This window comes from Heterodontus francisci, chromosome 5, assembly GCF_036365525.1.
Source record: "Heterodontus francisci isolate sHetFra1 chromosome 5, sHetFra1.hap1, whole genome shotgun sequence".
NCBI classification, from domain to species: Eukaryota; Metazoa; Chordata; class Chondrichthyes; order Heterodontiformes; family Heterodontidae; genus Heterodontus; species Heterodontus francisci.
In genome coordinates, this window is record NC_090375.1 from 115,967,202 (window position 1) to 115,981,518 (window position 14,317).

The following is a 14,317-nucleotide window of genomic DNA, read 5'->3' on the forward strand; positions in this document are numbered from 1 at the left end:
TAATCTCAGATATAGCATCAACTGCCATTTGAAGAAGAGTTCCAAACGTCTACCACCTTTTGTGCATAGAGGTGTTTCCTAATTTCAATCCAGAAAGGTCTGGCTGTAAATTTGAGGTCACATCCCCAGTCCTAGACACCCCAACTAGTGAAAATAGTTCCTCTCTATTTACCTGATTTGTTCCCCTCAGTATCGTGAAAACTTAAATCATATCAACTCTTAGCTGTCTAAATTGCAGGGAATACAACCATACGAATTAGGAACAGAAGTTGGCCAGTCAGTCGAGCCTGCTCCACCATTTAATAAGATCATGGCTGATCTGTTTCTGTCTCGAATTCCACACTCCCATCTACCCCTGATAATCTGAGGTTCTCTTGCCTAACAAGTTTCTATCTATCTCCGCCTTAAAAATATTCAATGACCCTGCCTCCACCACCTTCCGAAGCAGAGAATTCCAAAAGCGCACAACCCTCAGAAAAAGCATTTCTCCTCATCTCTGTCCTAAAAGGGCGACCCCCAATTTTCCACATTGAACATCCCCAAGTTTAGAAGAGTGAGGATAAACTTGATTGATTGGATACAGGCCAAGTGCTGGAAAATGGGATTAGAATAGATAGGCGCTTGATGGCTGGCGTGGACACAATGGACTGAAGGGCCTATTTTTGTGCTGTATAACTCTATGACTCTGAAGTATATAAGACCCTGAACGGTCTTGACAGGGTGAATGTGTCGACGACATGTTCCATCACTTTACTGATGACTGAGAGTAGACTGATGCGGTGGTAGGCAAGGTGGTGGTGTAGTGGTATTGTCACTGGACTAGTAACCCAGAGACCCAGGGTATTTCTCTGCAGACATGGGTTTGAATCCCACATCAGAAAGTGGAAATTGAATTCAATTAATAAATCTGGAATTTAAAGCTAGTCTAATGATGGCCATGAAACCATCGTCAATTGTTGTAAAAACCCATCTGGTTCACTAATGTCCTTGAGGGAAGGAGCTCTGCTGTCCTTACCTGATCTGGCCTATATGTGACTCCAGACCCACAGCAATGTGGTTGACTCGTAAATGCCCTCTCAAATGGCCTAGCAAGCCACTCAGTTGTATCTAACAGCTACGAAGTCAATAAAACAGCATGAAACTGGACAGATCACCCAGCACCAACCGAGACACAGGAAACGACAACAGCAAAACCAGCCTATTGACCCTGCAAAGTCCTCCTTACTAACATCTGGGGCTTGCACCAAAGTTGGGAGTGCCGTCCCACAGACGAAACAAGCAACAATCTGACATAGTCATACTCACGGATTCATACCTTACAGACAATGTCCCAGACACTGTCATCACCATTCCCGGGTATGTCCTGTCCCACCGGCAGGACAGACCCATCAGAGGTGGCGGCACAGTGGTATACAGTTGGGAGGCAGTTGTCCTGGGAGTCCTCAACATCGACTCCGGACCCGATGATGGTCTCATGGCATCATGTCAAACATGGGCAAGGAAACCTCCTGCTGATTACCACCTCAGCTGCCGAATCAGTACTCCTCCATGTTGAACACCACTTGGAGGAAGCACCGAGAGTGGCAAGGGTGCAGAATGTACTCTGGGGGGGGGGGACTTCAATGTCCATCACCAAGAGTGGCTCGGTAGCACGACTACTGACCGAGCTGGCAGAGTCCCAAAGGATATAGCTGCTAGACTGGGTCTGGGGCAGGCGGTGAGGGAACCAACAAGAGGGAAAAACATACTTGACCTCGTCCTCACCAATCTGCGTGCCGCAGGTGCATCTGCCCACCTGACCAACGCACAGTCCTAGTGGAGATGAAGTCCTGCCTTCACATTGCGGATACCCTCCATTGTGTTGTGTGGCACTACCACCGTGCTAAATGGGATAGATTTCGAACAGATCTAGCAATGCAAAACTGGGCATCCATGAGGCGCTGTGGGCCAACAGCAGCAGAATTGTACTCAATCACAATCTGTAACCTCATGGCCTGGCATATTCTCCACTCTACCATTACCATCAAGCCAGGAGACCAACCCTGGTTCAATGAAGAGTGCAGGAGGACATGCCAGGAGCAGCACCAGGCATACCTCAAAATGAGGTGTCAACCTGGTGAAGCTACAACACAGGACTACTTGCGTGCCAAACTGCGCAAGCAGCGTGCGAGAGACAGAGTTAAGCGATCCCATAACCAATGGATCAGATCTAAGCTCTGCAGTCCTACCACATCCAGCCATGAATGGTGGTGGACAATTTAACTAACTGGAGGAGGTGACTCACAAATATCCACATCTTCTATGATGGGGGAGCCCAGCAGATCAGTGCGAAAGACAACGCTGAAGCATTTGCAACAATCTTCATCCAGATGTGCCGAGTTGATGATCCATCTTGGCCTCTTCCCGAAGTCCCCAGCTTCACAGATGCCAGACTTCAGCCAATTTGATTCACTCCGCGTGCTATCAAGAAACAGCTGAAGGCACTTGATACTGCAAAGGCTATGGGCCTTGACAACAATTCTGGCAATAGTACTGAAGGCCTGTGCTCCCGAACTTGCTGCGCCCCAAGCCAAGCTGTTCCAGTTCAGCTACAACACTGGCATCTATCCAACAATGTGGAAAATTGCCCAGGTACGTCCTGCACACAAAAAGCAAGACAAGTCCAAACTGGCCAATTACTGCCCCAGTCGACTCTCAATCATCAGTGTGATGGAACGTGTTGTCAACAGTGCTATCGAGCGGCACTTGTTTAGCAATAACCTGCTCACGGACGCTCAGTTTGTGTTCCGTCAAGGCCACTCAGCTCCTGACCTCATTACAGCCTTGGTTCAAACATGGACAAAAGAGCAGAACTCAACAGGTGAGGTGAGAGTGACTGCCCTTGACATCAAGGCAGCATTTGATCGAGTATGACATCGAGGAGCCCTAGCAAAACTGGAGTCAATGGGAATCGGAGGGAAAACTCTTCCTGGGTGGAGTCATATCTAGCGTAAGATGGCTGTGGTTGTTGGAGGTCAATCATCTCAGCTTCAGGACATCACTGCAGGACTTCCTCAGGGTAGTGTCCTAGGCCCAACCATCTTCAGCTGCTTCATCAATGACCTTCCTTCAATCATAAGGTCAGAAGTGGGGATGTTCACCGATGATTGCACAATGTTCAGCACCATTCGCGACTCTTCAGATATTGAAGCAGTCCGTGTAGAAATGCAGCAAGTCCTGGGCAATCACCAGGCTTGGGTTGATAAGTGGCAAGTAACATTCGCACCACACAAGTGCCAGACAACGACCATCTCCAACAAGAGAGACTCTAACCATATCTCCTTGATATTCAATGGCATTACCATCGCTGAATCCCCCACTAACAACATCCTAGGGGTTACCATTGACCAGAAACTGAACTGGAGTAGCCAGGTCTAGAATAGCCTGCTCTCTGGTTCGCTCCAGAACGTATTGTTCCAAGAAATTATCCCGAAAACATTCTATGTACTCCTCATTTAGGCTTTCTCTGCCCATCTGATTTTTTTCAGTCGGTTAAAATCCCCCATAACTATCGCTGTACCTTTCTGACAAGCTGCCATTATTTCTTCCTTTATACCCTGTCCCACAGTGTGGTTCATGGACTCTGCCAGCTCGGTCAGTAGTGGTGCTACCAAGCCACTCTTGGTGATGGACACTGAAGTCCCCCACCCAGAGTACATTCTGTGCTCTTGCCACCCTCAGTGGAGGAGTATTGATTCATCAGCTGTGGTGGGGAGGGGGGGGGGGGGGGGGGAAACGGGTGCGGTGGTAGGTGGTAATCAGCAGGAGGATTCCTTGCCCATGTTTGACATGATGCCATGTGACTTCATGGGGACCTGAGTCTAGGTTGAGGACTCCCAGGGCAACTCCCTCCTGACTGTATACTACTGTGCATCCACCTTTGCTGGGTCTATCTTGCCAGTGGGACAAGACATACCTGGGGATGGTGATGGTGGTGTCTGGGGCATTGTCTGTAAGGTATGATTCGATGAGTATGTCAGGCTGTTGCTTGACTAGTCTGTGGGACAGCTCTCCCAATTTTGGAACAAGCCCTCAGATGTTAGTAAGAAGGACTTTGCAGGGTCAACAGGGCTGGGTTTTGGCGTGGTCGATTCCAGTGCCTAGCTCGATGCCGGGTGGTCTGTCCGGTTTCATTCCTGATTGACTTTTAGTTAGATACAACTGAGTGGCTTGCTAGGCCATTTCAGAGGGCATTTAAGAGTCAACCATATTGCTATGGGTCTGGAGTCACATGTAGGCCAGATTTCACATTAATGAACTAGATGGGTTTTACAACAATCAACAATGGTTTCATGGCCATCAAACTAGCTTTTTTTTTTAACACTCTGGGTCACTAGTCCAGTGACAATACCACTACGACATTGCCTCCCCATATACAGCAAACTGAGGGGGGAGGTGAAGAGGAAATTAAGACTGACAAGGAGAGATTATGAAAAGAGAATGGCAGTCAATGTAAAAGGAAACCCAAAGATTTTCTACTGGCATTTAAATAGTAAGCGAGTAGTAAGAGGAGCAGGGCTCATTAGGGACAGTGAGGGAAATATATGCTTAGAGGTGCAGGGCAAGGCTAATATACTTAATGAGCACTTTTTATCAGTGTTCAATAAGGAAATGGAAGCTGACAAAATATCAGTAGAAGCAGAGAGAGTAGAGGCAATGTATAGGATAAAAATTGAGAAGGGGGAGATACTAAAAAAGCTGGTTATGCTTAGGGTAGTAAAGTCACGTGGTCCAGATGGCTTGCATTCCAGGTTGCTAAAGGAAGTGGGGATGGAGATAGTGGAAGGGCTTGTTCTAATCTTCCCTGGATACAGGAGAGGTGCCAGTGGATTGGTGAGTCTGAAATATGACACCTTTATTCAATAAAGCGTGTAGTGATAGTCCTAGCAACTACCTGCCAGTTATTTTAACATCAGTGGTGGGTAAGGTTTTAGAAACAATAATCAGGGAAAATATCAACGGACACTTGGAGGTTTGAGTTAATTAAAGGATAGCCAACATGGATTTGTAAAATGCAGATGATGCTTGACTAATCTATTTGAATTTTTTGATGAAGTAACAGAGAGCATTGATGTAGGGAATGCAGTGGATGTTATTTATATGGATTTTAAGAAAGCATTTGATAAGTTACGACATAAAAGGCTGGTTAACAAAACTGAGGCTCATGGAATAGGAGGGTCAATCTTATATTGGATAAAAAAAATTGGCTTAAGGATAGAAAACAGCGAGTCGCAGTAAATGGTTGCTTTTCAGACTGGAGGATGGTAGTTCCCCAAGGGTCAAAGCTGGGACCACTGCTGTTTTTTGCGATAAATAAATAACTTGGATCTTGGAATAAAGAGTAGGATCTCAAAATCTGCAAATGACATCAAACTTGGTGGTGCAGCAAACAGTGAGGATGATATGAACCACCTGCAACAGGACATAGATAAGCTAACAGAATGGGCAGAAAAAATTTAATACTGACAAGTATGAGGTGATGTATTTTGGTAGGAGGACTCGGGAGAGGCAATATACACTTAATGGAACAGTTCTGAAGAGTGTGCAAGAACAGAGGGGCCTGGGGGTGCATGTGCATTGATCTTTGAAGAAGGCAGGACACAGTGAGAGAGTGATTAGTAAAGCACATCAAATCTTGGGCTCCATAAATAAAGGCATTGAGTAGAAAAGCAGGGAAGTTATGCTGAAACTTGATAAAGCTCTGGTTAGGCCCCAACTGGAGTATTGCGTCCAGTTCTGGTCATCATGTTTCAGGAAGCATCTGAGGGTCCTTGAGAGGGTGCAAAGGAGATTTAACAGAATGATTCCAGCAATGGAGGATTTTAGTTACAAAGTTAGGATGGAAAAGCTGGGTTTGTTCTCCTTATAACAAAGGAGATTGAAGGGAGATTTAATAGAAGTGTATAAGATTATGACAGGCTTAGATGAGTGAGACAAGGAAAAACTGTTCCCATTAACAAATGGTACAATGACTAGAGGACATAGATTGGAAGTTTTGGGCAAAAGATGCAGGGGAATACGTAGAAGCACTTTTTTTACATAGCAGGTAGTACTGACCTGGAACCCGCTGCCCACAAGGGTGGTGGAAGCAGAAATGATCAATGACTTCGAGGAAGGTGGATGGCCACCTGAGAGAAAGAGACTTGCAGAGCTACAGGGATCGAGCCGGGAGTGGGACTGACGGCATAGCTCCATGGAGAGCCAACAGGGACTCAATAGGCTGAATGGCCTCCTTTGGTGCCGTAAATGACTCTATGCAGTTAACTGTGAGACGGATGGACCTGCCTAATTGTAGAGTGGATATAAAATAAAACGGGTTGCTAAAATATTTCATGAGAAATGACGCTGACTAAATTCAAGGGGTTTCAAGTGGAAAAAAGCACAAGGGACAGATTTATCTGGGATACAAAAGGAAATGGGTGAAGTTCTTGATGACATTAAGTATTTTAATACTTCAGAATATTGGAAGTGCTGGATAATGGGAGGAAAATGCACAGGATGCCCTTTTAAAAAAAAAAACATATTAAAATCACAACCTGGCAACCATAACTGCTGAGGCTAACCTTATTGATAGGAAAGTAAATTGAGAGGATCATTAGCAATGCTATTAATGATCACCTTGGGGTTGTTGGGTATACTTACCATGCCTTCAGAAAGCAGAGGTCACACTTGACAAATCTGACCTCGTTTATTTTTGTAAAAAGAAGTTACTAAAACAGTAGATCAGGAAGTTCCAATGGACATCATCTATTTGGATTTTCAAAAAGCTTCTGATAAGGTGTTACATGAGGGAACTATGCTAAAATTAATTCCCATAGATCCATGAGCGTTATTGCGAGATGGATCCCAAGTTTGCCAAAAGAACCCTGCTTGGTTTTAAACTATTTTGCTTTCCAACGTGGTTTTGTCCCTCGTGGGATGCCTTGGGACCCTTCCTGTTGATTAATGATCCGAAAGAGAGCACAGATTGGATGATTATTAATTAGGGTTGCTCAGAAATTGTGCAGTGGAGTCTGGACCAAAAATGAAATATAACTAGATTTAGACAGGTTGGAAAAATGCACCCAATATTAGAAAATATACTTTAATGTCGCTAACTGTGAAGTTGGTAGGTAAATTAGCCATTATAAATTGCCACTAGTATAGGTAGGTGGTAGGGAAATATAGGGACAGGTGGGGATGTTTGGTAGGAATATGGGATTAGTGTAGGATTAGAATAAATGGGTGGTTGATGGTCTGCACAGACTCGGTGGGCCGAATGGCCTGTTTTAGTACTGTATCTCTAAAACTAAAAAAACTAAGTAATGCATTTGGTACACTGAAGGCTGGGATACTGTACAACAAGGAAAGGTGCGAGTTACAGGTGAAAGGAAGTGACTGAAACTTGGTCAATGATATCAGAGTCATATAAGGCTTCAGTGAGTCTGCAGGAGTATTCTATACTCTTTTTCTCTCCCCTCCCCATCTTGATTCACATTTTGGTTCTGAAGAGATAAGAGACAAAGGCAACAAGGACAATCTCGTGCCTAAGTGCATTGAACCATGGATACAGACTGTGTCTCTTCGGTTTGGATATGCTTGAGAGGCGCAGACTTAGAGGGGATCTGATTCAGATTTTCAAAAATATTAAGGGCACTTATAACATTCGGGTGATAGATTGCTTGAGGCGATGGGACCAGTTCTACTTATGGGCGAGTCACTTAAACTGTGGAAGCAGACAGTAAGGTTGGATGTATGAAGTGAGGACTGAATTCTTGTAGCCCTCCCAAAAGATGTTAGAAACATTTCTGGAAAACAACAGGATCATGCAGAAGGAAGTTACGATTTTGCGCGATATAAAACACACTGTAATGAAGATGTGATTGGGGTCTCCTGGGGCTTTGCTGATTGCCATTGATAAGACAGAGTTGAGTTTTGGACAGAAGTTCCCAAATCAGCTACTGCAGTCAGTTTTCACCTCTCCTAGGAAATTGTGACTGGGGGCAGGGAAGAGAAGCAAGGGTGAAGATTATGGAGAGGAGTCCAGTAAAAAGTGGGCAAAGTGGGTCTAATGGCCTCATCTCATCCTGATTACATAGCCTGCTACTAGCGAGAGAGAGCGCGCTGGCTGGGATGATTCATCTCCACTTTCTCCTTCCACCACATGGGGGGTAGGGTATTCTGTACCTTAAGCAGTGGCAGGTCGCCAAACGAAAAGCAAATAGGGTTTGATTTTGTACAGTTTAGGACTATTGAATATAAATAAGAGTATTATATTTAGGATGTACAAAGGATTAGTGGAATAACAGAACAACCTTGATACTGCCTTGTGATGTCCACATTACACAGTGGCTCAAATGTAGCAAAACATTGCTAGGAGCTTCATGGAATCAAACAAAAATGGATACCGAACCAAAGAAGGAGATAGTAGGAGAGGTTGGTCAATGTGGTTGGTTTTGAGGAAGCATTTAGAGGAGGAGTGGAAGGTGAATGAATACAGGGTATAGGAAGGGAATTCCAGAGTATGTGGCTTATATAGTTGAAGGCATGGCCACCAAGGGTGTGGTGAAAGGACAGCGACATGTCCAAGAGGTCATAGTCAGAGGAATGGAAGGTTTTTTGACTGCACGACATTAGTGAAATAGATAAGGGCGAAGTCATAAAGAGATTTAAGCATGAGCATGAGAATTTTAAATTGGATAAAGACCAGCAGCCCACGTAGGTGAACAAAGGCATTAGTGATGAGTGAATGGGACTTAGTGCGAGATAGGATGTGGGACCAGCCGAGAGAATGGGAATAGTCGAGTCTGAAGGTGATAAAGGTATTGATGAGAGTCTCAACAACTGATGATTTGAATAAAGTATGATGATGAGATAGACAATTACACACTAGTGTTTGGACTAGATGCAATAAGCCTGTGTGGTCACCATTGAAGTGCACCTGCAATCTGACAGTAGAGGCTTGCTTTGGGATGATGAAACCAGGCCTAGCAAAGAAATCATCTATGGAAACATGACTGAAGTAAAAAAAAAAAGAAATTTGAAATAACGGGAAGTTCTGAAAATGTATAGCAGGCAATCAACATCTGAAAGAGAATTAATGCCGGGTTACACTAAAGGCATCAAACTATCTTTCTCTTTCAGCCGCTGATCAAGCTACAGTTACAATCTGGTCAAAAATCCAGTCTTTCTAATGCTAACCATTCCTCAAACCAAAACCTCAAACAAATAATGGAAGCCTGAAAATTGCAAATCAAGATATTTTATCTCAAGGATACCGAAAATAAACTACTCAGGGTTTGACGATTCCCCCTCTCTCCCTTTAGTTCTCTGTGTTCTTTCATCAGAACAACAAGCCTCAAAGCTGACTGCAGTATTTTCCAACTACAGTCACAGGAATTGCTACTTACTTTAGTAATCGTTGCTGAACTTCCGCCCAAGCATCACGACGATTTTTATCGGTGTACATTCGGAATAAAATACGCAGGCCACAAGCAACACTACTGGTCTCTTGTTTCAAAAGGTTAGGCTTTGATTTACCTTTGAAGCCTGTATGAAAAGAAGAAAAAGAAACACTTGTTAAAACAAAAATTCTGAACACGCCAATAAAAAAAAAATCAGTCCTGAAAATATACATTATTTTCCATCTACACTAATATCTCAGTTTATTAGAGTTTAGACTGCAATCTAACCAAGCTTCCAGAGGTAAAACAACAGTGTGCTAAACTGTGTGCTACCCTGTCCTACACAATTATTCTTTTCTAACATTTTTAATCATTATTGGGAAACTGATTTAGAACAACTACTGTGACTGGCAGCAAATGAGCTGAATTAACATGCAGAGTTGCTGGACAGTTGTTAAAGTGCTGTAAGTTACTCTTTGGATCTATGGGTAATTCAGTTTCTTCACACTATTGGAGACAGGGACATTAGATCAAGGTTCAATTCATACTCACCATTTACAAATCTTACTTATTAAAAACTCTGTCTATATGAATGTATATCTATAGCGTTACAGACTCCTTTAAGACTGCAGAACTACAAATCAATAAGAGTGCAGAACCAATCAGGTTTCACAGACCACAGTTCCTTAGACAAATCATATCCCAAAACCAATTATATCCCAGAACTATGTAACGAGGGACCAATTAAATCCAAGAACTGCTCTGCAATGTCATTACTGAATGGTCGTTTTTGTGACTGAACCACTTTGGTGTATAAAAACTTTCTTTAGCGCACAGTGTAACAGAGAAAAAGAACATTCAAGCCAAAATTAAAACTTGTCTATTCCATCTTCCAATCAATTCCCTTACCCACATCATGCACAGTCCAAGGTACCCAATAGGGCCTTGCTGACTGCCTCAGGTCCGAGTATGTCTTTCCTTGGTCATAGGCAACAACAAAGCTGCTCATAACTCTGCATTCCATGGGCCAGCCCAAACAAGGACCATTGTGAAGGATGCACAAGCAACAGATTACATAGATATCCCAAAACTGCTTTGCCCCTTGTTCATACTGAATACTGCTTTCTCTGACCCAAATCTTTCATAATCCCTCCTCAGTCCCTGCCTTTCTCTTGCTTCCAGCTCCCTCTTGCCTAGATGTATCTAGAGATGCTGTCCAACTGAAGTGCACCTGAGGTTTGGCACACTGTACGAAATGCTACATTCACCCCTGTCTGTTACAGGGAAGTCAAGGAAACAAGGTAAACACTGGTGGCTGCAGAATCTTCACCCAGCTCTTCTAATACAGTTTTCTTTGCTTTGCAGGCAAGTACTCTAGAACAATGGCATGGCAGATCCACCAATGGCATGGCGGATCCACCAATGGCATGGCGGATCCACCAATGGCATGGCGGATCCACCAATTACTCATCTAAAAAAAATGATTGCAAGATTACCCGTTAAACTGAAGTGATTGTGCTCACATTGGTTTCGTGATTGCAAATATTAAAAATTGTCACTGACATTGTAGACCCTAAATTTTTACAATGAGTGGATAAGCTCAAGAAATTTTCTTGTTATATGACCTTTGCAAAGAAAATCCATCATTTTAATTATAGTATTTTTTTTTTTGTCCCGCCATACTGACTTTTTCCACAGCGTGCAGTAATGGCAAAGCAGATGATTATCATTGCAACTTTTATTTAAAAGTTTCCAAAAGAGACAGTGGCAGGGGGAATTTACAGGAAATAACATAACAAAATGATCAATATGACATTTCAAGAAGCAGCTTGTTCAGTATTATGAAAGAGGAAAAACCATGGGCAGCTAACCAATTTCTGAATACGGTTTCTTGCATTGTTGAAATAAATTATCCTCCATCGGAAAGCTTCAGTACATGAATCCTACTTCAGAAAATGTCAGCAAGAATAAATATTTGGTTAAAATTTATCCTAGGCCTTTGAATTTTATTTGTTCAGCTATTTTGTGCTTTTTATTCTTAATTCTCTGCCTTGTTCTTGGCACAGGTATCCAAGGTGTGGGAGATCTGCTTCTAGGACTACATCAGTTTTGTGCAGAAAACCAGTGCTAGGAGGATTTCATGACCAGTGTCCACTTTTTCTCTAGTTTTCCCTTCCTCCCTGCAGAAGTACATCATTTTTCCATTCAGCATCTCTTCACATGACAGAAGTTGGATGATTAATTGTGGAGCATTATAGGTGTCAATCTACATCCTACCACTCCATGACACTGAACCTTAGGCTCCAATATTAAAAATACTTTTTTTTACTTTTAATAAGACAAAGTTAATGTTAATCTATATGAGCAAGGATTGTCACTTGAAAAAATCTAGGATATGTATTAACATTCTTATTTTTGCTTGCACTCCCTATCTACAAAACCTTACTCCCTGTTAATTTGTCTTAATATGAATGACTATCCAAATTTATAATGGAAAGTGCCTATGTAAGTTTGGCATGCTATAATGACACCGTTCCACATACATTATAGATACTTTCCCAACTCTGTAAGCTATCCTGCAGAGAAAGTCTACTCCAACCAATCTTATTTCTCTGTATCCCAAATTGTTGAAGGTTTTACTATTTAATTATAAACAATAGCTGGATTGTGATGCCAGCGATGAATTGACAGTGCCTTGAAGAAAACTGCCTACAAAGATTTAGTAGGCTAGACGATGTCGATTTCCTCATTTCCGTCACTTTGAATTTGGCATCATCTGTAGGGCCTCTGTGGCATCCAGCAGGAGTGAGGCTGATCAGCCAACCAGATTGAAGAATTTTCACAGGCAGTATAAAGCAGGGAATATAATTCACATTTAAATCACTGTACAGAAAGCATAATGAAGATTGGGACATACACATGGGATTAAGGGAGAAGCTTAAATATCATGAAGCAATCGTTAAAAAAGAATTATTTTTTATTCTTTTTAAAAATCTGCAAATTTAAAATGCTCTTCAGCAGGAATGAGACTCCACACTTCTAAATTAGTTTTTCATGGTCAGAGAGGTTGCTCAGTTGTAATTACGACTTAGTATGCTGTCAAAACTTAGCTACCCCCGATTGAAAAAGACTTATTTTAGTTGGTTTTTACAAAAATTTATATTTATACAGCACCTTAAATGTAATAAAACGTCCCAAGGTGCTTCACAGAAGCATTATAAAATACAGCATGATACTGAGCTGCAGGAGGAGATATTAGGTCAGATGACCAAAAGCTTGGCCAAAAGTTAGGTTTTGAGGAGTGTCTTAAAGGAGGAAAGTGAGCTGGAGAGGTTGAGAGGGGGAATTCCAGAGCTTGGTGCCTAGGCAACTGAAGGCGTGGTCACCAATGGTAGAGCAATTGAAATCAGTGATGCATAAGAGGCCATGACATGCAGACCCCCACCTGCCAAGAATGAGGCATAATGATTTTGTCATATGAACATTGATTTTAAACTGTTGCTGAAGGCTTGTGGAGACAAAGGACTACTCCCTGGGCCAATTAACCCAAATGGTATTTTGATCATCAAACATTGAAGGTGTAAGGAAGCACATTCCAGGGACTGCTAAGATGATACAATCCACAAATGCAGGAGTGGTTAAGCCAGTTAGTCACATGACTGACCTGCTGGCCAACTTGGAGTTGAATTGTGCCACAGAGAAAGTAACAGAAGGCAGTTTGCAACTGAAGCTGGAACAAGGAAACCTCTCTCCTGGCTGTGTCTCTCTCTCACACTGTCTCCCAAGCCACCGGACCCACGGAAGACACATAAACCTCAAGAGAGAAAAGACTCAACATCGAAACAAGTTGAAGTGTGCACTGGGCCCCAACGAATTGCAGGACTTACCGGCAACCAAAGACTCCACATTGAACTTAAAGGACTATAATTATAATCCCGATAGTGCCTCAACCTTTTCCCCTTTATTCTTTTCTACTTTTTCTGTCTCTACCTGCGTGTGTATTTATCGCGTATGCATGCTAGAGTGGTCACGTCACATGTAGTTATCAACCGGATTAGAGTTTAAGATTAATAAACTTCCACCTTGTTTAAATCTAAGGAAATCTAAGTCTGATTTCATTGCCTTACAATTGGAGCAATGAACAAGGATGCACTGAGTGGTAGCTAAAAACAGTGTTTCTAAAATTAAACCCTGTTACGGTTAAACCAGGAAAAGGCTGAGAGGGAACCCCTAGACCCCTTCTCATCTGGTCGTCACAGGCCAGAATTAGAAGAGCGCAAACATCTTGGAGGGTTGTGGGGCTGGAGGATAATACAGATATAGGGAGGGGCGAGGCCATATCGGATTTTGAAAACAAGGATGAGAATTTTACAATAAAGACGTTGCTTGACTGGGAGCCAATGTAGGCTAGCAAACACAGGGGCTTGGTGCGAGTTAAGACACGAACAGCAAGATTGGTATGTAAAAATAATGAAGTTGATATCAAATCAGTGATTCTGCACTGATTCCATTTGCAAAAACTGCAACAGTGCACCTTATGAAGGAGCAGGGTATCCCTGACAGCAACTTCCAGATTACTGAGTTTAACTGCGCGTCATTACCACCGCAAGTTATGGACCATAATAAAAACAAAGTATTATGCAAAATAAGGGCAGAATTGACAACTTTAAAACAGGAACTGATCTACATTTATACACCCAGGCTCAATTATCCCCCACTCTCTAACTCTACATCAGTTGAGGATTACACTGTCTTGACTCCCTATAGGCCAAGCCATGCAACATCCATTATCATATTGTCCAAAAATCTTAATTCCTTTTGCTATAATTTTTGGTCAAGCTTGTGTGTCAAAATGTACTATTTTAAATTGTAATGTGAACATTTCTGCTTCAATA

The 14,317-nt window shown here is 42.6% G+C and overlaps 1 protein-coding gene across 2 annotated transcripts in view; it reads right to left on the bottom strand.

Annotated features, from left to right (window-relative positions):
• Nucleotides 1–14,317, bottom strand: part of arfgef1 (ADP-ribosylation factor guanine nucleotide-exchange factor 1 (brefeldin A-inhibited)) — a 327,463-nt gene that overhangs the window by 43,878 nt on the left and 269,268 nt on the right. For both annotated transcript variants that reach the window (XM_068031959.1, XM_068031958.1), the window contains one exon: nt 9,429–9,567. In XM_068031959.1, coding sequence (XP_067888060.1) covers nt 9,429–9,567 — 139 coding nt within the window. The remainder of the gene's footprint in view (nt 1–9,428; nt 9,568–14,317) is intronic.